Below are 27,908 nucleotides of genomic sequence, written 5' to 3' on the forward strand. Positions count from 1 at the left end.
TGTTCCAATAAAACTTTATTTACGGACACGGAAAATGGGATCTTCTATCATTTTCATGAGTCACAAAACAGTCTTCTGATATTTTTAACCACTTAAAAGTGAAATAAAAAAAAACATTCCTAGGTCATGAGCACACACAGGATTTGGCCTGCGGGTTATAGTTGCCCCATCTCTAAGTGCTTAGAACAGCACCCGGCACACTGTTGCTGAGCTAACATTGAATACCTACTGTGTGCTTAATCCGTGTTAGGTATTACCACGTTGGAAGGTGTGAGCGGTTGTCTGCTGTGGTTGGCTTGCTGGGGAGGAGCAGGCCTTGCTTGGGGGAGGGGGGCCTGTCTGGGAGGGAGAGATGCTGAGGTGAGTTACCAGATGATCCTTTATACCTTGGGCCACCACTGGACAGGGGTGTCCATCCAGCAAGGCCCTTGAACGAGCCTTTCTGTGCTTGGGTAAGGGGCCCAGGGCACTGGCTTGGCTCCCCAGAACATGGCCCCACCGCTGCCTCCTGTCACATCCCCAGACCTCCCCACCCCTGTTGCACCCTCCCCACTACACACTCCAAGGACCTTGGGCCAGCCCCCCTGCCTGAGGGCACAGAGAAGACCTTGCCCCAATGTCAACAACTAAGAACAGTTTATTCACAAACAGCACCAGCTCCAGGGCTGGTGCTTCCTCCTGTCTTTGGCACTAGGCAGTGGTTGTCTGGCCTTGATACCTAAGGGCACGTCCTTGGGCCCCAGCCCAGGCTGGGGGAGTGGGTGAAACCCTGGACTTGGGGCTTCGGAGGAGTCTTTCTCTCTCAAGACCTGGTGAAAGTGCTGTCAGCCTTCACTTCTGGCTTTCGTCCGGGCGGGCACCATCTCCTTGGCCCTCATCTCTCTCCGTAGCAGATGTGGAAGGGGTTTGGGCTGCCGGATCTTTCTCACCCTGGATGGCTGAGGGTTGCCGGGCAGGGCCCAAGGGGTCTCCTGCACACACCCAGGCCCCATGTTGTTGTTCAAAGCAGATTTTTAGTCAATGTCTCTGAAAAGCCTAGCCAGAGGGGGTGCCAAGGGTCCCCTCCGTGTGCAGGAGACACGGTCTGAGTTCTCAGACCGTGGCTGGGCTCCTAGCTACATCTCTCTTCCCCTCCCCGCCTCAGGACTCCGCCGGCATCTGGGTGTCTGTGAGCTGGTCAGAGAAGGCCCTCTCCAAACGCAGTGTATTGTATCTGGGAGGCGGTGTGCCGGGCACCTCGGTGCCTGGGGCTGGAGGCAGGCGCAATGCGGAGGTGAACGTGGGCAGATCATCGTCTATATCGAGGCCCAGGTTGTCCTGGCCCTGAGGGCCAGGGGGAGCGTGCCTCCGGGCCCACCATTCCTTAGCTTTATGCCACTGGCGGCGGGCAATGATGGAGAAAGAGTCAATAAAGAAGACCTCAATGATCTCAATGACACAGACGACGGAGCAGCTCATCCACAGGCCCAACTGGCCACCGAAGTTGGACAGAAGCATCTCGATCTGCGAGGGAGGTCAAGCCACACCATTAAGAGGGCCCCTCCACCCAAGTTGGCCTCATGCAGGGACCCCGGTTCCCAAGGGAGCCCCTGGCAAGTCCTGGCCCTGAATGGATTTGGAGGAAGAAGTGGGCAGGCTTCCTGTCCCCTCTTCCTCTGCCTTATCTGATCCAAGTCCTGGCTGGCCTGTGGTGACCCTGCCAGCTCCGGCTGTATCCCTAGCATCTAACTCTGCTCCCTGAGACAAGGCAGATGGGCACATTTGCAGACCCCAGGCAGGTCCCAGAAAGAAGCCACTCACACTGTTGGCAGGGCTCTCCATGATGGATCTCTGGTTCAGGTCTTTGTAGAATATCAAGAGTTTGGCCAAGTCCGTCCTGGAGAAATTCCAACAGGCAGGGCCCAGGTGAGTCAGGTGCCTTTGCATCTACCAGATGGCCAGCCCTTCAGTATAGCTGTCTCCCTCCTTCCCAGACTCCAGCATGGCCCAGGCTCTGAGCTCCAGAGGAATCTTAGAACCTGGTTCCTGGGGCTCCTTCTGCACCCTAGAGCACATCTCCAGCCTGGGCCTGGTTGCTTAGGCCCTTCATTCACTCAAAAACCATTTCCCAACCAGCCTGAGTCAGTCCACCCAGCTGTATACTCCCATAGCACCCTGTTCTTCATCAAGCCCTGATATTGCGATTGTTTGATTGCAATCTCAAATATGTATAGGAGACATGCAAGTAATACAAATGAGCGAGGTAGGCTGGGCATAAAGTAATAATGATAACAACCATAATAACAGCCAGCATTTATTGGACACTTCCTGTGTTGCCAAGCACCGTTCCAAGTGCCTTATATGAATTAACTTGTTGAATGCTCGCGACAACCCTATGTCGTTATGTTTTAATTATCCCCATTTTACAGATGTGGAAACTAAGACACGGATTGGTTAACTAACTTGCCCAAGACCACACCACTCACAAATGGGCAGATCCAGTATTCAGAACTAGAGAAATCTGGCTTCAAAGTTCATGCTGTTAGCTGCTGCACAAAATTGCCTCCTGGTGGGACTATGGCAAGTGTGTCCATGCTTATTCCAAAGGGGCAGCTATGACTCAACTCTTTAGTTCTACACAAGCATGGAGGTTTGCTGTTTCTGGAACTTCTGATCTTTCAAGGAAAGCTGGAAGTAATGGGTTGCTTTCATGGGGCTATATTTGGTCTAGGGGTCACTGGCTTGCAATGCTTGCTTTCAGAGTTTGCAATTACTTGGTCAAAGTTGACCTTTATGACTAGACTGTCAGCACCTTGGGGACGGAGATCATGTCTGCTCGGTCGTCATGATACCCCCAGCACCACATACAGCACCTGGTACCTAGTGGATATGCAATAAATGTTGGAGGCTCAACTAACCTCCACTGTGGAGATGGGAAGGGCCCAGAAAGAGGTGAGGTCACATGGTAATTCCCCCATCCTCTCCCACCTTCATCTCCATCCCCTGAGGTCCCTGAACTCTGGCCCAGCTGATTTTTGCTAAAGCTCTCTTGGAAGTGAATGTTGATGTGGAAAATTTAAGCAGGATTTAGAAGCTGCATGGAGTATTTTCAGAGTATTTTTCCAAGCAGGTCAAGATACATCAGGAAGCCATGAAATAAATTTCCTAGGCCATGACCAAAACCCTTTGACAAAGGGAAACAGAATAGGAAATATCAGATTGCAGCCCCAGAGATATTCAAAGTCTTTGTCAACTAATATGGGCACTAATCACTGAGAATGGCGTCATGATTGTTGAAATGGATGTAAATGGATGTAAACAGTTGGTTTGGCTATACCAGTTTGCACAGTCTGCAAATCAGCCCGAATGCTTTGTACACCAGTAGCAAGTGCTGTTACATGAGACTTTTATCTCATTTATCTATTCAATGGGCCACAATGGAAAACTATTTTCATAATGTGGGTCACAGCCAAAACATTTGAGAGCCCCGGGCCTAGAGTGGGATCTGGCTCCTGACATGAGCTTGATCAATATTTGTTCAATAAAGGAATGAGTGAATGAAAAAGAGAGGGTTTGTCAGTGAGGAAGCAAGTAAGGAGGCTGAGGCCCAGGGCCAGCGCAGGCAGAGGAAACAGGGTGGGGTCTGCTTACTTGTTGAGTTTTTTCTTTATTTGCTGGCCTTGGTCCCAAGTGAGAACGGGCAGCAACCATTTCTGTGATGGAGAAATAAGGAGTGACCTGGGGAGGCCTGGAGAGGCCAGGGCCAGCCCGTATGCCTCCCCTCTTGGCCTCAGCCCCCCAACCTGGCCTTCCCTGTGGATCTCTCCTGAGGCCAGAGGACACAGGCAGGACATTGGGCTCCAGGATGAGAACGTGAGGGGAAAGATGGAGAAGATTAACTTACCTCAGAAACCTCGGATGGCCACTGTGCCAGACTGGTGGTCAGTGTCCACTCCTTAAAGCTAAGGGGAGAAGGGTACGGAGTGAGTATGGCTGGCCTGGCCTGGCCCAGCCCCGCGGGCTCCATCCTTCCAGCCCACTCACCTGCAGGCTTCCCGGCATACAGACTGGCAGCCCAGCTCTTCCCGGACAAAGGCCTGGTGCAACTGGTAGTAGCAATACACTGGGGGACAGGGCAGAGGGCAGTGTGAGCTGTGGGGCCATAGCGTCCTTCCTGGGAGTCACCAGTGGTGCCTCCCTGAGACCCCTTTTCATGATCTCTGCTCCCATTTTCTAAAATTTCTTTTAATGTTTATTTATTTTTGAGAGAGAAAGAGAGATAGAATGTGAGCAGGGGAGGGGCAGAGAGAGAGAGAGACATAGAATCCGAAGCAGGCTCCAGGCTCTGAGCTGTCAGCACAGACCCTGACTTGAGTCTCGAACCCATGAACCTAAGCCGAAGTCGGACGCTTAACCGACAGAGCCACCCAGGTGCCCCTCTGCTCCCATTTTCTACAAACACTGGTTTTCTAGAAACAAATGCTGCTTTGTCATATTGAGAGACAGAATACTGTGGAGGTTAAGGGCATATGTTGGGGGGGTCAGCAGCCCTTGCTTTGAGTCTAGCTCCATTACCCCCTGGCTGTGTGACCTTGGAGAAGTTGCTTAACCATACCGAGCCTCAGTTATCTGTTCTGTGAAAAGGTACCACCAATAGTTCCCGTCTCCTGGAGTTGGTAGAGGTGGCCAACATCTTAGCACAGGTTGGGGTGCAGCATTTGGTCCTAACTGGAAAGTCGAATTCAAGCCAGGCTTGGGGACAGGAGTAAAACTTTTGCCTAACATCTCTCTGCCGATGGCTCCTTCCCGCAAAAGGCCAAAGCACAGGCTGGTGGTGGGGCTGGGCTGACTCCACCCCCCAGGGGCGGGTCTCACTTACTCCAGTTGGGGTGCTGCTGGTAGTTGCAGTAGTTGGCTGCTGGAGGTAGCGGCTGGCTATACTGGGCGCACCCACATTTCTCCACCATCTTTGTCTGGAAGCATGAGTGAAGGCAGATCTGAAAAATGAAACCCAGGGATTCTCTTTAATCTCCTTGCACATGGATGCCAGAGAGCTCCCTCCCTAGGCATCCCTCATCCAGAGGGTCAGCTTCCCACAGCCTTGGCAGACGGCATTAATGTGCCCCTCGTGGCACAGCAGACTGGGCCAGGGCTGGCCTGACTCCAAAGGGACCAGGGTAGAGCAGTTATTGAGAATTCAGGTGAACTGAGATGGGGTGAACGGGGTGAGCTGGGGCTGCGGCTGGGGATGGACCCTTTCCAATCGCATGAGTGGGGGACATTGAAATGGATGCCGAGAAACAGAGAAACACAGTCCCCAACTTTTCTGTTTTCGGGTCCCGTCCTTCCATGTTTGAGGGTCTTTGGGGATCGGAAGCTACCACAATATCCATAAAGTTTATAGCATAAAAGCTCATGGCAAAGGCTCCGAAGGCAGGCTACTCCAGCTCAAATCCCACATTTGCCACATCCCAGCTGTGTGTATAAGGCATGCTTGCTTGTGTAAGGGAAGTTCCTTAACTTCTCTGATGTTCTGGTTTCCTCACTGTTGAGATAAGTAAAACAATACCTACTTCACGAGGTTGTTGTGAGCAGGAAATGAATGGATGGATATATGTAAAGTGTTTGCACATGGTAGCCTCTCACTAAATATTATCCAGGAGCGTCTTTCCAATGAGCTGAGCTGAACTTAACTTTCCTTTCCTTTCCTTTCCTTTCCTTTAATTTCTTTCCTTTCCTTTCCTTTAATTTCTTTCCTTTCCTTTCCTTTCCTTTCCTTTCCTTTCCTTTCCTTTCCTTTCTTTCCTTTCCTTTCCTTTCCTTTCCTTTCCTTTCCTTTCCTTTAATTTCTTTCCTTTCCTTTCCTTTCCTTTCCTTTAATTTCTTTCCTTTCCTTTCCTTTCCTTTCCTTTCCTTTCCTTTCCTTTCCTTTCCTTTCCTTTCCTTTCCCTGTCTTACATTCAGTTTGACTGCATTTCTACTACAAGCAGACATTCTCCAACTAATAGTCTCTTTCCACTTAGCGTCCTTACCACCTCTAAGCTCAGGTCTGATGTAAGCTAGAGGACCCGGTGCTCAGGAGCACCTGGCCTTTTTATTCTACTGGATTGATTTTCATGAACTCTGAGCATCCCAGTAGGAGAGAAACTACAGACTTCCAGAATGTAAGAAGGCAGAACAGATGATCGTACTAGAGGGTTGAAAACTCAAATGCTCATGGGAGCTGCTGATACGAGTAATACACTAGAGGCTGGTGGGGACTATGGGGAATGAAAACACATGCCTTCTTTAACGGGGCCACTTCACCCACTGTTTACATTTCGGGAATATGGCCCAAAGTGGCCAGATCTTGTTTTTCAAGAGAAGCTGGAAATCTGGGTTTTCTTATGAAATTCCCTGGCTTCTAAACACCATCCAGGCTGGAAAAATTAGGTGTGCAGCCTGGAAGGGGCCTGGGGGCTGCCATTTAGGAGCCCCTGATCCAATCCAACCTCCCCTTGTGATTGCTGAGGATGGCATCACTTGTCCAAGGGCATCAGCGAATGAAGGGCATGAGTGGGCCCATAGGCTAGGCTCCTGACCCCTCAGCCAGTGCCTCTCCCAGGCTGTTTCACTCCTGCCCCTCACTTGCCAAGACCTATTTAGGAAGCAGGCCTGTCTCATCTGTACATTGTGTTCCAGGCAAACCTCAAGCAATCAATTCAGCTCTGGTTACAGATGGATTGAAGAGGACTAGAACCAGCTGGCATCGTTTGTTCTTGAGATCTTTGGATGAACCCCAGGAATTATCACTACAGTTCCTGGTCTGAGACACACCCGGTTATATATAACTGTCTCCTATGTCCAGGCCACAGCCCGGGGCTGAGTGGCCTCTCCTGCCCGTACCTGGAGGGAGTATGCAGCATTGTAGATATTACTGATCGGCACGTCACTCCCGTCCTCTGTGCACTGGCTGTAGGGTTCACTCAGCTTGAAGGACTCCGTCTGTAATCACAACAGCACACATTCAGCCCTACCCTGCCCCAGGACCCAGACAGGCTGAGCGTGCATGTAGTCATTCATTTAGTAAATATTTATTAAGCACCCACTAGGTGCCTGGTGCTTTTCTAGGCACTGTGGGCTCAACAATGATAAAAGTAGACACACTCCCTGCTCTTATGGAGCTTACTTCCTAGTGGGGTAGGTAGATGGTCAAAAGGAATAAATGCATAAGATAACTTTGGATAATTGTGGCTAGTGATCAGTGAAACTGGGAAGGGAGATTGGAGGGCTTGGGGAGGAAGGGTACAGTGTTTCCAGGAGTGATTGGGGAAGATGTCTTTGAGAAAGGGACCTGTTGGCTCAACAAGGAATGGCAAGAAAGAGCTGGATTTGCTACGAAGTGGGAGACGGGGTTAAAGCAGAAGAAGCAGCAAAGGCTGAGGGGGGACAGGGCCAGGGTGGCTGGAATGTAGCACAAGAAAGGTGAAACCAGAGAAAGGCCAAGGCCAAATCATGGCAGCCTCCTATGCCATGCTGGGAAATCTGGATTTGGTTTTCAAAATGGTAGTAAGTCAATGGAGAATCCAGGGAGTGGGCAGGAGGAGCAGGGCAAAAAAAAAAAAAAAAAAAAAAAAAAAAAAGACAAGCAGTGACCGTGTGCTACATGGGATTCTCCTCCCAGTGAAAGACCCATTTCCTACCCTCTTGTCTTCTGGTCCCAGAAGTTGACTTTAAAAAATTGAGTTTCTTAGAGAGGGCCAAGGAATGCCCAAGAGAGTAGAATGATACCATGGTCCAAGGAGGTAAGAGAATTGTAACTCACAGCTCAAATACCTTATTAAATTATGTTTTCTTGTGGTGTACTAAGTTTGGCTCCAGCTTAATATTTGTCACTGCCAATAAACAATCCAGACAAGCCAATTAAAAAACAAAAAAAGGATAATGTCTCTCCCAAGGGGGAATGATAATTAAATATAAATTGTGACCAGCTTATAGCCAGGTTCCTTGTCTGTCTGTTTTCTGGGAGTGGGAGAAAAGGGGAAATGGATGGCAGATTTGTGAGAGGGTAAAAGAAATCTTTTTTCTTTTAAGAGTGGCCAGACAGAAAGATAACTGGGGGGGTGGAGGAGGGAAGAATCAAGAAGTTTGACACAGGTAGAAAACACAGACATCACAAGTGGCTGTCATCTTTGTTTGTATTGTAATCCATCTGCTTGCTGACCATTACTCTCCCTCAATTAGCTACAGGTACCTCAAGGGCAATTAACAGTACGCATTTTAAAACATTTAAACAACAGAAGCAAAGGGGAAAGTAACAGGCTGGTCTCCTCTCTTCCCTAGGAGAGGAGCAGAGCTAATCTCAGATATACAGACAGGCGGACAGGCAGACATGCACTCACACATTCCCTTTGCCCTGCAATCTCCCCTTCTCACTAACGATAAAGTGTGGGCCTCATTCCGTGTCAGTACAGAATAAACAGACGTACTTCATTCCTCCAAATAGCTGGGTGGCTAACAGATCCAGAGCCTCTAGAACATGCCAGGGCTGCCTGGGCCCTGGGGTACAGAGATGCTGACAGTGGCTTCCCTTGAGGGCAGCTTAACTCCATGCCAACCCCCTGAGCTTCTGGAAGTAGCAGGCTTCCTGGGCAGATGTTTCTTCAAGCCCCTGGGTCATGCTGAGCTGTCCACAGAGCCCAGCGTGGCAGCTATAGGCTCTACCTGCCTGGGGAGTTGGGGGGGTTGAGTACAAGACCCGGGCATCTAGGTGACAGGATCTGTCTACTTGAGTAAGCTATGAGCAGCTGGCAAAAGTGGCTGGGGCTCACATTAAAAAAAAAATCAAAAAAAAATAAGTAAAAGGGCACCTGGGTGGCTCAGTTGGTTGAGCATCTGACATGGTATCAGGTCATGATCTCACCACTCCTGAGTTCGAGCCGGGCTCTGTGCTGACAGGTCAGCACGGAGACTGGAGCCTGCTTCAGATTCTGTGTCTCCCTCCCCACCCCCCCCCCCCACCACTTATGCTCTTTCTCTCTCTCAAAAGTAAATAAACATTAAAAAAATAAAAAAAATAATAAAAGTGGATGGGGCTCCTTTTACTTTGAGGACCAGCCCATGGGTCACTTCCAGAAAGCTGATTGAGAGAAATTATCTTTTGAATTTTCATGCTTTTGAGTCCTCAGAGTCCTTGTACTCTGTAATGATGCTTATTGAACTCAGAGCCCCTGGGTTATTTAGATTGCTTCCTAAAGCAACAGGGGGGTGGGGGAGTGGGGAGGTAGGGCAGATGGGGCCAGCACTCCAGTGCTCACTCTTTTGCTCTCTTGCTCTCTTGCTCTCCCTCCCTCTCCCTCCCTCCCTTTCTCTCTCCCCTCCACCATCAGCTTTTCAGAACTGATCTGTCCCTAACCTCTAGAGACACAAAAATGAGAATGGGTAGATATGTATATGAATGCAAGCTTTGTGTATACAAGTGTGAGTAGGCACACATGTCAGTACATACATATATACAGGTTGAGATGTGTATATTGCGTGCATGCATGGGTATATGTAGGCGTGATTAAGTGTATGTGAGTATATGTGTGGGCAACAGGGCCCATTTTTATCAAACCAGATCTTATCTGCTTCCTTCATAGAAGCCTGGGGGAGGTGGGCATCTTCAGAGGAGTCCTCAGCTCACCTCTTTAAAGGTATGAACTGTGCCGCAGAATAGCCCAGGTGGCAGTATGATACCCTAGATGGAATTAAGGGTGGTTTAACTTTCTTTTTGCTTTTGTTCTGTTTTTACACTGTAATATATTCTAAAATTTATTTGTGTACGGCAAAGTTTATACTTTTAATCAATTGAGAAAAAATAATTACTCAATATATGAAGTTAGGACTACTGTTATCTCTTTGGAGGAAGCAGTGAATTCTATCTCTACTTTACATCCTGCAGAAAAAACATTCTAGTGGGTTAAAGTATCAAATGAAATAATAAAATAACTAGAAGGTAACTCAGTATTTGATCTCAGGGAGGGAAAATCCTCAATAAACATAATGACTAAAGAAGAAAACAAAGATTTTGAATATCTAAACATTTGATGTGTTTGCACATGAAACAGTAGATAAAGAAAACTAAAAGGCAAGCACAAACCAGGAAAGATATTTCCAACACAAGTGGCAAATAACTACTACTCTTTCTATATAGATGGAAGAGATCAACATCTCATAAAGGAGGAAAGTGTCACTAAAGACAAGAAAAAACTTTCTAACTTCTCTTTTTGCTCCAAACTTATTTTCCCTTCACTTCATATCTCTTTTCTTAAAAAAAAAAAAAAAAGTACAGTAATAGCTGACATTTTTAGAGCACTTCCTACATATGAAGCACTGTTTCAAGTGTTTCACATGAATCAACTTGCTAATTCTCACCAGCCTATAAAGTAACAGTATTATTATCATCCCCATTTCACAGATGAGGTAACTGAAACATGGAGATTATGCAACCAAAGTGCAAAGTGGGGGTAGGGGCAGAGAGAGAGGGAGAGATTGAGAATCCCAAACAGCCTCCAAAATGTCAGCCCAGAGTCTGACGCAGGGCTTAAAGTCACAAATCGTGAGATCATGACCTGAGCTGAAATCAAGAGTCAGACTCTTACCTGACTGAGCCACCCAGGCTCCTAGCAAAGCCTGGCACTTAATCCCTGTTACACATATGCTTGTGAAAAGAAGTGTGCATGTGTTTTAAGATAAAAATGCACAGTAGGGTTTGCAATGACAGTGAAGTCTCCCCTCTCTCCAGGACCTGGCTCCACATCACCCGGGTGAGTTGTCTACCCTTGCCCACTTCCTCATCTCCCATTCATGATCCAGCTCATTGTGCTCTGGTTTCTGTTCCACTCCTTCCGCTGAAAACTGCTCTGGCAAAGAATGCCCGTGATCTCTTGGTTGCCAAACCCAGAAAGCACCTTTTGCCCTTTATCTTGATTGACCTCTCAACTGTATTTGGTGCTTTGGCTCACACGTTCCTTGAAACTCTCTTCTTTGATTTATCTGACGCCAGTTCTTTCTGGCTTCTGTTCCTCATTCTCTGCCTCTATTTCTCCAGTTTTGTTCTGCTCAGCCCTTAAACATTTACATTTTGTTAGGTCTTGGTGATGGCATTTATTTCCCAGGATGGAATTATGCTAGATGCCCACCCCACCCCTCACCTCAGTTTTTCTCCTGAGCTCCAGGCTCATAGCATCTATGGACATTTTCACCTTGATTTCCCAGAGGCACAGCAACTTGGGTATATCCCAAACCGAAGTGGTCATCTTCCCCACAAGCTTATCCCTCTTGTATTCCCTAATTCTGAGCCTGGCACCTCCAACCACCCCACTGCCTAAGCCAAAACCTAAATATCAACCTAACTTTCCCCTGTCCTTTCTTCACTGACCTTGGTTGTCAAGCCCTGTTGCTTCCATGCTGTAGTATCTCAAATCTATTCACTTATGCTCATCCCCACAGCCATTGCTTTAGCTAAGGTCCTCATCATTTCTTTCTGGAATTATTGTAAATGTGCTGCTTCCGGTATCTTGATTACTTCATCTCGATTACACTTTAGCCAAAGAGACTTCTCAAAGAGTTTCACTACTCAGCTTAAAATCCTTCCTGTGATCCCTTTGCAATTGCTTTGCCTTTTGTTTGGGCTAGCCCTTCCAGAAACTATTTCCCTGACATTTGTCCTTCAAGAATCCATCAGCTAGGAAGCTTTAACTGACAGCTGCTGTCTGGGCTCCCATTCATCTGTACACCCATACATACATACATCTATCCACCCAACATTTTTTTTTAATTTTTTAAATATTTATTTACTTTTGGGAGAGGGAGAGAGAGAGAGAGTGAGCAGGGGAGGGGCAGACAGAGAGGGAGACACAGAATCCGAAGCAGGCTCCAGGCTCTGAGCTCTCAACATAGAGCCCGATGTGGAGCTTGAACCCATGAACCGTGAGATCACGACCTGAGCCAAAGTCGGACGCTTAACTGCCTGAGCCACGCAGGTGCCCCTCTACCCAACATTATTTACTGAGTATCTATGTTCTAAGAACTGGGTCTGGTAACAAGACAGAGAATGTCTCTGTTCCTACGGAGCTGGGAACTGTATTGCAGAGCTGTGTTGTCTTAAAGGTAAGATATTTTGAAGGTAGATACTCTGTTGTATTCACTTCTGAGTTTCCAGTGCTTTGGACACACAGCCCTTCAATGAATGGAGGAAAAATTTTTAACCAACTGCCTAACCAACTGACTGAGTCTACCAGCTTAACATGCCTATCCAACAAAATAAACAAACAAATATGAAAGGAAGGAAGTCTAGTTTGTTTGGACTTATTCTTAGTGACCCCCTGCTGACCTCTTAATAATCCCTAAGATCACTTTTTGTTGTTCCAAATGCTCATAAATCAGCAAGAGAGCTGACTGACCTTGCTCTGTGGCTTTGATTTTATACATCTCAAATTAGGTGTAGCAGAAAACCCACCCATGTCTTTGTTTACCCACCATTGTTAAAGAAAACATTTGTTTAACAAGGTGGTGGGTATTTCTAAGCTCAGAGAAGAAAATCAGAGGGCAGGGGTGCCTGGTGGCTCAGTTGGTTAAGCGTCCAACTCTTGATTTCAGCTCAGGTCATGGTTTATGAGTTCAAGCCCTGTATGGTTTGTGAGTTCAAGCCTCTTATCAGGCTCTGCGCTGACAGTGTGGAGCCCACTTGGGATTCTCTCTCCCTCCCTCTCTCTCTACCCCTCCCCTGCTTGTGCTCTCTTTCTCTCAAAATACATAAATAAACTTAAAAAAGAATATATATATATTTTTATATGTTACTATATATGTAAAGAAAATCAGAGGGCAGAATTCCTTAGTTCTTGTACTTTTTCAAGCTCTCAATCCTCTCCTCCAAGTCTGCAGACACTGTGAGGGGCAGAAGGGAAGAAGGGGGCAAAAGGATAGTTAATAAACATGTGTTAATGGATAGGATGTACTGCAAATACCAAGTCCTTATTCAGGATGCAGATAAGCATGGGAAATATTAGATGAAAATGTCGACTATTCTGATGAGGGGATTTTGCAATCCCAGTAAATAGAGGAATCAATGACCCAGACCCTTAAGGGACACCCTAAAGTGTTTTCAAGCCACAGTGTCATAGATTGTGCTCAAGATTATTTGGGGGGTAGGGGAGAGACAATCAGTATTCACACAGTCTGAGTTGGTACTCAACACTTCTCATGTTGAAACAAACTTCTCACATTGGAACAAAGCCCCTAAACATGGCTCCCGAGAGCACTCAGGTTCCAGGAAACCATCCTGATGGTTTTTTGTTCTTTGTTTTTTTTCCCCCAGGATTGTCCCTTTGATAGGGCACTGAAGCCACAGATTTCATCTGGAATATCACCATGCCAGTTCATAATCTCAGCTGTCTCAGCTTAAATATTGCTTTCTCAAGAAATCACCCCTGGAACTCCCCATTTCCCTCATTAAAAAAAAGCTTTAGGTCAGCCATCTCCCTGATATGTTCTCATACATCCTGCATTTCTCCTTGTTAGTACTGATGATTACAATTAATCACTTTTCCAATTTTTTGTCTGTTATTGGTCCTCTCTGCTGGACTCTAAGCTCTAACAGGATAGCGACCATGTCTTCCACTCTGATGTGGTCCCTGTGTCCAGCACATAATGGCGTGCAGAAAATAGCCTGCTGAATGGACAAGTAATGGATGGATATACAAGCCCCAGTGCTCACTATGTCACTTTATAACCCAGGACAAAGCCATCATTTATGGCTGTGCTAAAGCTTTTGTCATTCTAGCTTCACTCTCGCTTAGGAAGACACACTTCACTTCTCCTCTCATGTTGAACTACTCAACTTTCTAAAGCTGAGGTTCCTGAGTTTGCTGCCTCTTGGAATAATCACTGGAGTTTGGTAAACACACAGATCTTGGGCTCGTCTCCCAGAGATTCTGAATCAGTGGATCTGAGTCTGTTGATCAGTCAAGTTTGGAAACCACTGCTCTGGAGGACAGGTTTACGAGGAATGGAGACAAAGGTGGAGAGCTTACTGGCATAACAAGACCCCAGCCCTGCAAACAAGAAAACTGCATAAGTAGTGGAGTGGCTGCAGGCATTGGCACACACTCCTTGCCTTGCCCTTCTGCTCCCATTGGGCATGGTTGACTTGGGCATTGGAGTCTGCAGCCCAGATATGTTTCTGTTGACAGATATCAGTGTTCTTGGCAGCCAGTGAGGTCAGAGAGTGTCAAAGACTTGAGGAAGAAGGGGGTTCTTGGTAAATAAAGTGAAATTGATGGCTAAATATTGGCTAAATAGAGCTTTGATGGCCCAGTGACTTCCCATTAGTCCTTAAGGAGTGGTTTACATGCCTCATAGACCTTTAAGTGGCCCAGAAAGAAAGGTGTTGATCTGCTCTATTTATATTAGTGACAAACATAGTTAGTGTCTGATGCTTTGCTTCCAACACAGTTCTTGTAAACAAATGCTAGTGTCTGTTTTTGCAATAAGGAAGGTTCCTTCAACTCTTTCCGAAAATGGCATCCTGTGTCCTTTTTCATCAATATAGAAGATACAAAGATAGGGGTGCCTGGGTGGCTCAGTCGGTTGGGCAGCCGACTTCGGCTCAGGTCATGATCTCGCGGTCTGTGAGTTTGAGCCCCGCGTCGGGCTCTGTGCTGACAGGTCAGAGCCTGGAGCCTGTTTCAGATTCTGTGTCTCCCTCTCTCTGACCCTCCCCCGTTCATGCTCTGTCTCTCTCTGTCTCAAAAATAAATAAACGTTAAAAAAAAAATTAAAAAAAAAAAAAGAAGATACAAAGATAGCCTATAGTATTAACTACTGGAATGATCTTTGCAGGAACTGTTAGAAAATCAAGACTCTGCTTTCTTTTGAAACCAACATGCTGTTCCACAAGCCGCACCTTATTGGTTTTCTTTGGGGAAAAAAAAGAAGTCTGTTCTCCTCAACTCCCCCATAGAAATCAGAATGTTCTCTTACCAGATGCATGCCTATGGAGGTGGCCATTGCCGTCTCGATCTCTGTTCCTATGTCCTCAATGAAGGGGTATTCATCCTGCCGATGCACAATCACCTTAGCCCCAGTGGAGGACACCAGGAAGGGATTGTACTCCTCTTCATTGATGTACAAGATCACCTGCAGCCCTGAGAGGAGAAGAGGCTGCTGTGGTCAAAGGCTAGTTCAACATTACCTGGTGGTAGCCTACCTCTCCCACTGCTTTGGGAGTCTCAAAACCAAAATGCAGGTATTTCCAACAAAGTGAAAGGTGTACAGGGCTAGACTGGAAGCTTCGTGGAGAAGAGAGGTGGGGTGGTGGTGCCTGACTTGCTCACTGCTGTGTCCCCCAAAAACTGTCACTGCCGCAGTTCTGCTGAGCAATAAAGGAACTACTCCTGGGTCCAAAAACATGCATCTCGACATGGTCCTTTGAGATGAGGGGTTTGGCAGAGCACCCAAATGGACATGCAGTGCTGTGGCTGCTTAAGCCCTTAGAGAAAAGCACTAATGGTGTCTGATCCCTGGCCTAACTCCTCTCCATACTTCACCTCCTACCCCGGCAGGCAATCCTGTACCCAGCAGCCAGAGGGATCTTTTAAAATTGTAAATCCGATCACTCCCTTGCCCGAAACCCTTCAGTGGCATCTCACTGGATACACAGGAAATGCCATAGAATAAAATCTGTAAACTTGACTGTGGCTGTCATGTCTATGATGATGCAGCCCTGCCTGTGTTTCCCTCCTCAGCCCCCTCTCTGCTCTCTCAAGAAGCTCCGAGTAAGAAACAGAAAGCTTCTTTCTGTTTCTAGAGCACATCAAATTCATTTCCTTCGCAGGGTTTTTGTACTTGATAGCGCCCCGAATGCTCTTCTGTGGACCTTAATATGGTAAGGATCTTCTCACCCCTAACTAACTCTTCCCATGGATGCCTTTCTGGCCCCTTATTTGAAATAAAACCCCCATCCTGACCCCAGCACCCCCTTACCCTTCACTGCTTTATTTTCCTCATAGTCCTCATTGGGATTTATAATCAGATAATGTCCATGCGCTTGTTCATTCATTTATTGTCTGTCTCTCCCCACTATCATTCAAGCTCCCTGGAAGCAGAGAGGGCATCTGTTCACCCTAGTGTCTCTGACACGTGGAAGAGAACGTGGCATACAGCGGGCACTCAATAAATGTTTGGTGAAAGAGCAAATGAGCTCGTGGCCTGTATGGATTGACGGAAGAAAACTTGGAGAGTTCATTCTGACTTCTTCCATTTGTAAATAAAGGAATGGAAGCCCAGAGCAGGCAAGGATTTGCTCAAGGTCACACAGCACATGCACAGCAGAGCCTGGACTCTGCAGCTCTTTGCTCCCAGGTCCCAGACTACTTCTTTCCACTGAAGTACGTGCCCTGGATTATTATTTCTTGCAGACTTGGTAAGAGTACAGACTACACAGTAGCAAAGGCTGGGAGTCCATATGGGGTTCTCCTGCCTTTCCTTGTGGGAGCATATTTGTATATCAACTCATGTTCAGTTTGCTTAGGACTTTGCCAGGCCCATCTGTTTCCTGCCTTCACTACAAAAGTCACTGTAGTAAGAGCAGTGGTAATAGTACCAGAGGTCATAGCAGTTCTGTTGGTGGTGGTGGGAGTAGTAATGGTACCAATAGTAGTAATGATAACACACAACCAGCATTTATTGGGTGTTTCATGTGTGTTAAAGGCTGAATTGTATTCCCCTTCTAATCCGTATGTTGAAATCCTACCCCATAATGTGACAGTAATGGAGACAGGGCCTTTAGAGAGCTAATAAAGGTTAAATGAGGTCATAAGGAGGGCCCCAATCCCATAAGGCTGGTGTCCTTACAAGAGGAGGAGATACCAGACCTCCCTCTCTCTCTCTCTCTCCTTTTCTCTCTCTCTGCCACAGAGAAAAGGTCAGGTGAGGACACAGCAGGAAGGCAGCCGTCTGCAAGCCAGGGAGAGAGATCCCACCAGAAACCAAGTTCACAGCATCTTGACCCTGGGTTCCTAGCCTCCAGAAGGGAAACTAAATAAACGTCTGTTATTTAGGCTACTCAGTCCGTGATATTTTGTTAAGCAGCCCGAGCAGACTAATACAGCATGTGCCAGGACTTACTCTAAGCCCTTTACATATATGAAGTCCTCTCAATAACCCCAAAGCAGAGACATTATCATGATTTCCACTGTGTAGATGAAGTGCAATAACTTGGACAGGGTCACACAGTCAGTGGCAGAGCTGTGGGTTTTGGCTGGAGAATGTGTTATCTTAACCAAGATAAAGGTATGTTTGCCTCCCTGATCTCCTGTTTGGCACATCTGGGTTTAAGTCCATCTGAAGTCTGCCTGCCCCACATTACTCATTCCCTAGCTGCAGGCTTGAGCCAGAGTGGTTTGCCAGGAGGAGAAACCCCAGTGACGTCACTGTTGCTCTCTCAAAAGTAAAGAGGAAACATCAAAAAGGAAAACAGACACCAAAAAAAGAAGGAGCCAACATGGATGCTTGATAGAAACAGCACAGCCAAAGGGGAAGTGATGTCCCTGGTTTCTGGCCAGGTGGAAAGATCCCACATTTCTGGAAGGCTCGGGCACTCCAACTGCCCTCCTGCCAGGATGCTCACTGTCGGTGCGGATTTCCTTACCGTATTCACTGCCCCCCATAGAGGTGCTGAGGATAGTCTCATTTTCTCTGTTGTTGAACGTGTAGCAATTCCCATACATTGGATGGTGGAAAAGCGTGAAGTTTCTATAAGGAAGAACACGGGTCAGAAAGAGCTTTGGTGGGAGCTCCCCTCATGCATCTGAGCTAAAGGCTGGATGGGAAGGGCTTACAGGGCCAACTTTCTTTTGTGGACAACAGATAATAGACATGACTTACTTTCTCCACTTTCTGTCTAATAAACCACAAGCAAAGCCCCTCACCCTGGCTGCCACACGTTAATGTAGGACTACTCTCTGCTTTGTTCCCCCATCTTAATCCTCCCAGCTCTGTCTCCATCCCAGTGTGACTCTCGTTGTGCCCTATGTCTGCCCCAAATTCCTCTACTCATGAATTTCTCAGCCAACACTTGACATTTTTCCATTCCAACACCAGGAAATGATCCCAGGAGAAGGAACCACATCACGTGTATCCTTACACTGACTTTAGAACCTAATGCTTAGGCAGATATGATTCCAATCACTCAGTTTCATAAAGATCAATGTATCTACTAACATATAGAAAGGCTTAGTGTTTAAAAAGAATGAAGTAAGGCTTTCAGATAGGCAGGAACACTCTAGAATATCCCATCGCTGCTCAGTCATCACCAGGGATCTGAGTGTTATCTTAAAGGCAGAAAAGTTTGAGAGCTCACCCATCTATACATAGACCTTTCTTTTTCTTTCCTACCTCTCTTTCCTTTGTTTCTTCCTCTGTGCTTGATCAGTGGTTCTCAATTGTTGGTGTGCATGATGGTAGCATGCAAGGTTATACATATACCATCAACCCCTCTGTTTTTATGAGTAACTTAATGAGTTCAAAGAGACTTTGACTCTATGCCATCTCTATCTTCCTCAGTGACTTCAGAGCCTAGATCCCATGTAAGCTGTTTTCTAAAGGGCAGGGTCAGCGAGAAGAGCATCTTTCACTCCCAAGCCCCACAGCTGAGCTGCAGGTGCAAGCAAGGGACTCGGAGCTCAGAGCCACCAGTCCTCAGAGCTAAGAGGGCAGCCTCCTCTCCTGACCTGGCATCGCAGGACATGCCATCAAAGAAGCAGGTAACCAGCAGCTCCTCAGCAGAGTAGCTCATGTTGATTTTCTTCTCCAGAGGGACCTGTGCCATGATGTTCATGTAGTGCAGCTTATACCACTCCTGGATGGCATTGACCCCTGAGCTGAAGGTGTAGACAGCACATTTGGACGTGTCATTTGAACACTGTGAATAAGAGGAGACAGTAGGCTGAAGCCACTGGCACTACCACTGGCCTTGGGAAGGACGTTAAGGATGAGGACCTAGGACTCTAGACCAGAACAGGAGGGACACCTGAAGCAAGGATGGGCTTCCTCTTACTTCCAAGGGCTGAGAGAGGATCAGCCTCAGGGACCTGAAGGGTCTGAAAGAAGGACACAGAATCCCACTTGTCATGGCTCCCTGTGACTGCTTACCAGGTGAGAAGAAAAACCGGCTTCTGTAGGGTCTCCAGATATCCAGGCTTTGGTTGATTATTGCTATTGACTTCCTACCCACCTCTAGCCATTTCCTACTGGATCAGCATTCTAGAAATCTGGATCCTCACCCAGACTTCAACATGATATTTCTGCGGGATCTTGGGCAAGGCATGACATCTCCATTATTTCACTTACCAAATGTTAACTAAAATGCCATCCTTAGCTGGGATGACCAGCATTTAAAGTATGTAATAATTAGAGCCTTAGAGGGAGACTGTAGTATGTTCCAGATGTTCTCATCACACTGGGTTTGGAATCTCTCTCAAAAGGACAGGCATTGAAGGATTGATTTTGCTATCAAGGATAGCCGAGAGAGTATCTCGTGAAAAGACCCAGGAAGACTTTGAAAAGTCTTGATGATTAAGGGATAGGGCCATTTATCCAGGATTTGTAACTGGTGCTCCAAGGTCTCACAACTGGCAAGCCAAGTATAAGGTACAGAAGAGAGGTCTCATCCTAGAGAGATGCCTGGGGCATGGCGATGTAGCGTAATTGATTGCCTTTGCCCAGGACACTAATGGAATTCGATTTTGGTGACTGGCTGCTTCCTTAGAGCCCCTTAAATGGGACTGAGAAGGAGAGAGGAAAAGTCAGGCCACAGCACCTCACAAAGGCAAGTACTGCAGGGAACATTGGGTGTTTCTGTTGTTTATTACCTATCTTCTTCCTTCTGGTATCTGTACCCTAATTTTGCTTTTGTGGAACGTCTTTCCCCTTGTTGGATACAGTCTGATGAGACTGTCCATCATGACACCTCACCCTCTCTGTTAGGTGACCCTACTCAAACTTGACCAATCAGAGAGTTGCAAGATGGGATCTGAATCCGTCTTTATGGATGGATTAACAAAAAGCCTGAAAATAGTGAAAGCTTATTGAATCCAGCAGCCATACCTGAAATGACCTTTCACCATTTCTTGCCACCTAGATCCCTGGACCTTCCCTAATTTCTGTCCTTTGACAGGCCTCCATGATCTTCTGATCCCTTTCTAAGACTTTTTTTTTTTTTTTTCTGCTTAATATTACCTGAATCAGTTTTAGTTGCTTGCAGAAGTTTCACCCTTAACTGGGTGTATTTCTTTGAGCGGGACCATAGGGACGATGGCAAAGGAGAAACCTTCCTGGACCCACCATCTCTAGCCCATCCCATGGCCCCCAGCTGTGAGGACATGCATCTCACCAGTTGGAATCCCACCACCTCCTTGGACTCGTGGACATGCATGACATCTGATGCCTTGTGAATGATGCTCCCACTGACTTTCCGCTTCCGCCCTGTGAGGAAGTCCCTGGCCTTGCTGGTCTCATCCTGACTGAAAGCCAGCAGTGGGACCAGTTTGAGGAATTTGGGCTGTGTGCCCTCCCAAGCCGAGGTCCAAGACTCTGCCTCTCGGCGTTTTCGAGACTTATTCTCTGGAAAGCCGTACAGGTTCTTCAAGGCCGTTCTAGTCTCCTGTTCCAAGTCGGCTAGAAGGTCCCGCACTGCACTGTACCTGCCAAGGGGGGGAAGGAGGAGTCAGGGAGAGGGGAGCTCCACTGACAGAGTGCTGGTACCTCTTCCCAATGTTTCCCATCAGTGTGTATCGGCCTTGGGCCCACTTCTCCCCCACTTCCTTGGCCAAGGAGGCCTTTTATGATTTGCCCCATCCAAAGTGACTCTTGGCTTGAAAAGTGATGACAGGCTCCCGTGTGACCCTTGTGTGACTTCTCATGGCTTCGTTTATGCCACTACCATCTGCTTGCTCTTGGGGTGTGTTGGTAAGTTTGCCCCGACCAGCATTTCTGGAGTGGTGACTGTCAGGTGCCTCCCATAAACCAGCCACGGTGAGGACAATTACAGTGAGGACAGTAACTGCTAACTGGAATTGGGTCCAGGGGACCGGCTCTGTCTCCACCTAGCACACTTGCCCCTGCACACTGACTCTTCTCCAATCAGTCCTGGGACAGAAAAGGTAACACTGTCACCTCAGTAACCCCTAGGAACAAGAATGATACAGGAATTGACCGCATGAAGCACAGCGCCATCTTCAAATCTCCATAATACCAAGTAGTCCTGGCCTCCCTCCCAACTGCTCCCCTCTCTCCTCTCTCTGCCCCTTGCTCCCTGCATAGACGACAGAGCATCATGATTGAGTGTGTAAACTCCAGAGTCAAACTACCTGGGGTCCAGTTCACCATCCTGGCTCTGGATATGGGACTTGGATAAGTCACCTAGCCTTTTTGTGTCTCAGTTTTCTCATCTGTAAAATGAGATCACTGGAAAGATTCAATGAGTTTATCGTATGTGTGTGTAAACAGTCACTATTAATTTTATTAGCATAATTATATTTGCTAATATTTCACTCCTGCACTACAACTCAACTCCCCTAGGACCGAGACTGTGTTGGGTTGTTCAGTTCTTTGCCCCAGACTCGAGTACAGTGCATGCCAACTTGTAGACACTGAGTAAATGATTATGGTGCAAGTGATAAATGGAAGAAAGGGAGGGAGGGACAAAAAGACTCTGAGGTGGAGAATGAGGCTTAGACCTGATTTTGATTTTGACCAGTTAGTTTCCTTTGACACTCTTCCTCCCTTGCTCCTCCCTTCTCCCCATGCCCACACCTGCTCAGACAAATTCTGCCAGATTCTGACCTGCCTCACAGATCAGTTTTCAATAATCCTGAGCACAGCTCCAGTGACCCATTTAGAACAGGCCCTGTGGCAGACAATAGGGCAGTACCAATGGCTGATCCTGCCCAGAGCCCAGTGATCTCAATTAGTGGGGCTGGATTCACTCAAATGAGGGTTGGGGCAGCTGAGATGCTTCCGGAAGTCACTTGGGTGTCACTTCTGAGTCAGCCTCCAGCTCATGTTTCGGGGACAGTGAGGGTGTGAGTTTAGAGGGCTCAGGGGGAAATGGCTAAGCTAGGCTGTGTGTGTCTATACATACATACCTGTGCGTGTGTGCGTGCGCACGTGCCTGGGGTGGGAGGCTGTGCTAGCACATTCCAGTCCCCACCCCCCAGTGAAACTGACCCTTGCAGACTCCCACTCCTGCACAGCTTGAGCTAGTCCAGCCTCAGAAGCAGCTGATAGATTGACAACTTGGGACAGATTTAGAACCTGGGGGAGGGAGTTTACCAATGTTGGCAGCAAATTCAGATTTCTAAAAAGCCTCCCTGTGGGCTGGCACGTGTCATCTTTGAGTGGGGCTCTGGCCTCCGAGGGGGGCCCGGCCCCCACTCCATATCCTTGCTCCTGCCGCTTACTTGTAAGGGTTGATGTTGCAGATGGTGACGGCAGGAAAATCCAGCTTCTGGAAGTGGACCTTGATGGAGACGGAGACGGTGTAGAAGGAGGAGATGAGGAGGGCACATTGCCAGAAAATAAGGGCCACGGCCGTCAGCGTGAAGAGAACCCAGAGCAGGCGCCGCAGGCGGCCGCGGGACACCACGATGCGGCGGCAGCCGTGGGTGTTGGTGTTGAGGCAGTACCACCGCATCAGCTCTTTTATGGTAGGCGCCTGGGGCCCCGTCACAGGCAGATTCTTCTTGATTTTGGCTTTGATCTTCTCTCCAGGAGCCATGATGAGGATGGGACTTGAGGGCCAGGCAAGCTGGAGGGGCAGAGAAGAAAAGTGGGTGACCTCACACTCCCTAGCCTCCAGGGACAGGGCAGACTCTGGGGAAACACCAGCCCACACGCTCTCAGAGGCCGTCTTCCTTTTTCCCTCTGTGGGCTGGACAGCCTGCATTCTGGGACCCCGGCCCCTTTCCAGGATATTTGGGTTTTTGGCCACTGCAGCTGCAACAGGGCTGTTTCCTCCTTGTGCAGCCCCCAGGCCCAGCCGTGTGGGGGCTGGGTGGGGTTTAACCCATGAATTACTGGTTGGAAGGACCTTTCCCCTGGGTGCCTGGAGCAGGAGCCCTCCACACCTCAGCCTCTGCACCTCTCTTATCACGCTTTGCCCTATCTAGAATATGGCCCCCTGCACCTTATCGCTTCCTCCCACCTGGCCCCCTGGAGGGCAGCATTCCTATCTCACCTACCCCTGGTGCCTAGCTCAGTATCTGGCACTGAGCAAGTACCCCACCAACATTTTCTGACAGATGCAATCTGTCAAGAGAATTTCTCGGCAGCCAACTTGGATCCTGTTCGGTCCACTCCTAGCCGTGTTTTCCAGGCTTTTCCCCTCCGCTTTCCCTGCAAGTGGGGTTTCTGTTTCGTTTCTGTTTAACTTCTTCTCTTTACAGTCAAGCATTTGGTGTTTCTAGAGAACCTTAGAAACAATAGCCCACAACTATTGGCCACTTAATATTTGCCAGGTACAATGCCCTATTTCCTTGATACTAAAGTATCACTGTGACGAGATAACAGCTTTGTTTGGGGGGAAGTGTTGGAAAACAAACTATCACATTCATCAGTGTACATGATGCATTTCACTTACAGAAACTTCACAACATGGAATAACATTCTTTTTAGAAATGAACTAATATATGTGTACTGTGTATTCTATACATTATATACATAACACCTCATAGTTATATAAAGTTTCATCAGTCTCATAAATATATAAAGTCTCTCTATATACATATAATCCACATAGATTTCATTTTGTGTTTCAACAACCACTACTGTTACCTTCATGTTATAGAGGAGGAGAATGAGCCCAGACAGGTGGGGTCATTTGTGCAAGACCACACAGCTACTCAGTGGAAGGACTGGATTAGAACCTTGCAGCCTTCACCACCATGGTATAGGCTTTTGAGGGGCCTGGTATTGTGCTGGGTACTGTCTCCTCCCCAAAGAAGAAGGAAAGAGAAGGGATCCTGTGCTATTTATTTATTTTTATTTTTTAATGTTTATTTATTTTTGAGAGAGAGAGAGAGAGAATAAGTGGGGGAGGGGCAGAGAGAGGGAGACACAGAATCCGAAGCAGGCTCCAGGCTCTGAACTGTCTGCACCGAGCCAGCCGCGGGGCTTGAACTAACAAACCACAAGATCTTGACTTGATCTGAAGTCAAATGCTTAGCCGACTGAGCCACCCAGGTGCCCCGGGATCCTGTGCTGTTTAATTTCCAAACTCTAGATAGTCAGTGTCACCACCTCCCAACAGTTGTGAGCATTGGTAAAGGGGGAGGGAAGGTATATGGAAATTCGTCCCTCTTTTTTTTTTTTTTTTAAAGTTTATTTACTTATTTTGAGAGACAGAGAGACAGAGTGTGAGAGAGAGCACAAGACAGAGAGAGGGAGAATCACAAGCAGGCTGGGCTGCGCAGTCAGCACAGAGCCCGACTCAGGGCTCAATCCCACAAACCGTGAGATCATGACCTGAGATGAAATCAAGAGTTGGACTTCTAACCGACTGAGCCACCTACACACCCCAGGAAACTCTATGCCTTCTACACCTGCCGTTGGTGACAGAGGCAGAGTAGGGAATACCTTAATATGGAGTAGGATATGCAAGGTGGTCCCCATGCCCCCAGAGGGCCTGTGTCTGGGCTTTAGTTTGTCCCATCGAGTTCTTCAGGCAGGATTCTGCACTTCAGGAGTTACTTTTTGTCCACCCTGACCCCATGGGATATTGTCCAAAATTGGAAGCTGGGGCAAAGCTGGGAGGCTTTCAAGTTTATGATGCTCGTGGGTTACAGGTTTATGATGTAAAGAAAATAAGAGGGCGGGGGGGGGGGGGCAAGTGAGATGTACAGAGGCAGGCACCTCCCTCCAACCCCCACCCCGCCACAGACACATATGACCTTACTGGGATGGAGAAAACCTTCTCAACCCTCAAAATTATGCTGTTGGTCTCTTAGCAAGAGGAATGTAATTTATTTTGTTTTGTCATTTAAAGCATTTCCCATCCTCAACTCCTCTCTCACACATTCAAAAGCAAAAAACTTAGCAAGAGTTTGTTTTAAAAATCTGGATCCAGGTTCAATTTGCTGTCAAACAAAATGGCCACGCAGGGAAGGTTTTCTCCTCTGCGAATGTTCAGAATCGCAGATGCTGGATACTCCTATCTCTAATTCTCCTTGTTCTTGCTGAAGACAACCCCTGGGGTCCCTCTGCCCCACCAGCTTCTTCTCCAGGACTGACCTTGACTCCAATGGACCAGCCCCCAATGTCAGTGAAACCACAGGTGAGAGAAGGGAACCCATCTGCTCAACACAAAACAGATAAATGTGCACTGAAACAGTGTTACAACTTCAGAGCAGAGCAAGGTCCGGCAGGTTGATCAAACGCTATGCCTTTGTGGAAGAATCAATGGCTGACACGGAGCACTCACTCTTTGAAGTACTTTACAGGTATTCACTCATTTCATTTCCACAACAAGCTTCTGAGGTAGGCACCTTCATTTCCCCCCATTATGCAAATGAAATGGAGACACCAAGAGGTTAAGTAGTTTGTCCAAGGTCACACGACAAAGTGGCCAAGCTGGGATTTGAACTCAGGAGTCCATGCCTTTAACTACTAGCTGTGCTGCTCCCCAACAGTAATAATAATGACAACGACAGCAGCAACAGCAATAATCGCAGCTATCATTTATTGATCCCTTAGGACTCCCTGCCATCCTACTCAGCTCTTTTTACATATTACCTTATTTAATGCTCCCTATAATTAGATGAGGTATTAGTACCGTCCCCATTTCACAGAGGGGGAAACTGAGGTGCAGAGTGATTAGGTAACTTGCCCAAGGCCACCCAGATGGCAAGAATTCAAAGGAGTTTTTCAAATTCCAGAGCCGCTCATGATTCTCTACTGCGCCCCACCACCCCGGAGCTTGCCTATCTCCCATACCCCAGGAAGGGACCCCACGCCTCAGGCTCTGGGAGTGGGACTCGAGCTCCCCCCTGGCGTCTCTGCAGCCCCTGCCCACCCCGCACAGAGCGACCGCACGCTGTGCTGTGGCAGAAGTCACGTCTGCTGACGCCGCCGGAGAGAATCCAACCAACCCGATTCAAGTGTTTGCTTCTTTCTGCAACCACGGTCACCCCAGAGAAAACATTCCAGAGAGCAAAAGGAACGATCGCGGTCAAGTCTCGCCAAGGCCTGAACAGGTGCTGGGCGGAGAGACAAGGCGAGGCGCGGCCCGGGACCCCCAGAGCCCCGGACCCTGAATAGCCCAGAAACGCCTGTCACCCCAGCTCTGCGTCCCGGGCGACGGCGTGGGCAGACGCCAGAGAGCTGGCTGGACCCGGATTGGCCTGAGAAGGTGTCCCAGCATCCCAGCCACCGGGAGGCAGCCCCGGGCTGATGCCAGCCAGCTCCGCCACCGACCGCGCGGACGGTGTCCGAGAAGCCATCGGGCCCCGCGGCCGCTCCGGTGCCTGAAACCCCCAAGCTAGTGCGACCCGACCCGGCTCGGCTCACCTCTCTCAGTTCCGAAGAGTCTGGGGCTCGGGTGTGCGCGATCCGTGCGCGCTCTGTTGTGCTGCCGGTAACAGCGCGAGCATCCCGCCGCTGCCGCGGCCTCCGGCTCTTGTGCGCCAGACCCGGGCCCCGCCCCTGGAACCCCGCCCCCTCGGGGCCGCCCCCACCTGCCCAGGTGTATTCCCCAGGTGGCCCAGGATGTGCCGGCCACGACGCCGCAGCGCCCCCTGTCACCCTGAGGCAGCTCTGCGCCCAGGTGCGTCCTGCACGGTGCCTTGCGGTGGCGAGGTACAGTGCCCGCCGCCTCCCGGAGGCCAGCCAGCACCCTGCATTCCCCCTGGATCTGTGCGGCACCTTCTACCAGCACCTCACAGCGCCTCCTGCCGCCTTGTTACTGCCCGACACCTTCCACTCTGGTCCAGTTGGGCGCCCTTCCGCCCCTGCGCCAAGAGAAATCCCAGGCAGCATTTCGCCCAAGGCTTCCTCCTGACCTGGATCAGGAAGCTGCTTCAGTGCCCACCTGCCTGAGGCTTTGCAACCAGGCCTTGCATCCTTTGGTCTCTTCACTTGCCTTTTTATAGTGACTCACGCAGAAAACTGTAAGAAATGAGCTTAGAAAAATTGCAACCAGAAGGGATCATAGAGACACCTCGATTACAAGCCCCTTAGAGTAGGGAAGAAAGAGGCCCAGAGAAAGAAAGCAGTCTGTTCTGCAGCGGAACTTCTCAGACTTGAAAGTGGATCTCTGATTCAGTAGGCGTGGGGTGGGACTTGAGAATCTGCATTTCTAACTTTCCAGGTGATGCCTCTCTTGCTGGTCTAAGAACCACACGTTGAGTACAAGGGCCACTTGCCCAAGTGAGTGGAAATAGGTTCAGTATTTTTAGAGAGCCACTTAAAAAAAAACCTCTAACCCCCTAAGAAAAACCTCAACTGTTATTCTAACAATACATGCTCATTGTAAAGAATTCACATGTTGAAAAGAAATGGAAGCCTCTCCTTAATCTGTGAGCCACCCCCCCCCCCCGCTAAATAAGCATGGTTATATATGCATAAATATGTTGCAATATATTTAAAATACAAAAATTACATATGCCAAATAAAAACTAAACTGGTATATATAATATTACATAATAAGATTATATATGAAATGGGATTATGAAATACACACTGTTCTTTAATTTCTTAACTTTGTTTTATTTTTTATAGACTTTACATTCATTTTTTATGTTTTTATTTTTAAGTACTCTCTGCATCCAACATGGGGCTCAAACTCACAATCCCAAGATCAAGAGTCACATGCTGTACCTACTGAGACAGCAAGGCATCCCTCTTAACTTTGTTTT

The 27,908-nt window shown here is 48.0% G+C and overlaps 1 protein-coding gene across 1 annotated transcript; it reads right to left on the bottom strand.

Moving 5' to 3' along the window:
• SCNN1G (sodium channel epithelial 1 subunit gamma) lies at positions 1-26,653 on the bottom strand. Its single transcript, XM_042921284.1, has 13 exons — positions 26,563-26,653; positions 22,461-22,807; positions 20,393-20,702; positions 18,732-18,922; positions 17,651-17,754; positions 14,983-15,146; positions 6,865-6,963; positions 4,859-4,976; positions 4,024-4,102; positions 3,884-3,941; positions 3,631-3,692; positions 1,801-1,876; positions 1-1,503 (listed from the first exon to the last, which is right to left on the bottom strand). The coding sequence occupies exons 2-13, from the start codon at positions 22,775-22,777 to the stop codon at positions 1,141-1,143; spliced, it is 1,941 nt and encodes a 646-aa protein (XP_042777218.1). The 5' UTR covers positions 22,778-22,807; positions 26,563-26,653; the 3' UTR covers positions 1-1,140.
• Positions 26,654-27,908: the final 1,255 nt, after the last annotated feature.

This window comes from Panthera leo, chromosome E3 (assembly GCF_018350215.1).
Source record: "Panthera leo isolate Ple1 chromosome E3, P.leo_Ple1_pat1.1, whole genome shotgun sequence".
In the NCBI taxonomy this organism is placed as follows: Eukaryota; Metazoa; Chordata; class Mammalia; order Carnivora; family Felidae; genus Panthera; species Panthera leo.

Bases quoted from the DNA above. Each gene is read 5' to 3' on its own strand.
- SCNN1G (XM_042921284.1), bottom strand. From the start codon at position 22,777: ATGGCTCCTGGAGAGAAGATCAAAGCCAAAATCAAGAAGAATCTGCCT. The intron at 18,923-20,392 runs GTGAGATGCATG...TCTTATTCACAG, and splicing joins AGGTGGTGGGATTCCAACTG to TGTTCAAATGACACGTCCAA. The intron at 3,942-4,023 runs GTGAGTGGGCTG...TTCTCCCCTTAG, and splicing joins GTATGCCGGGAAGCCTGCAG to CTTTAAGGAGTGGACACTGA.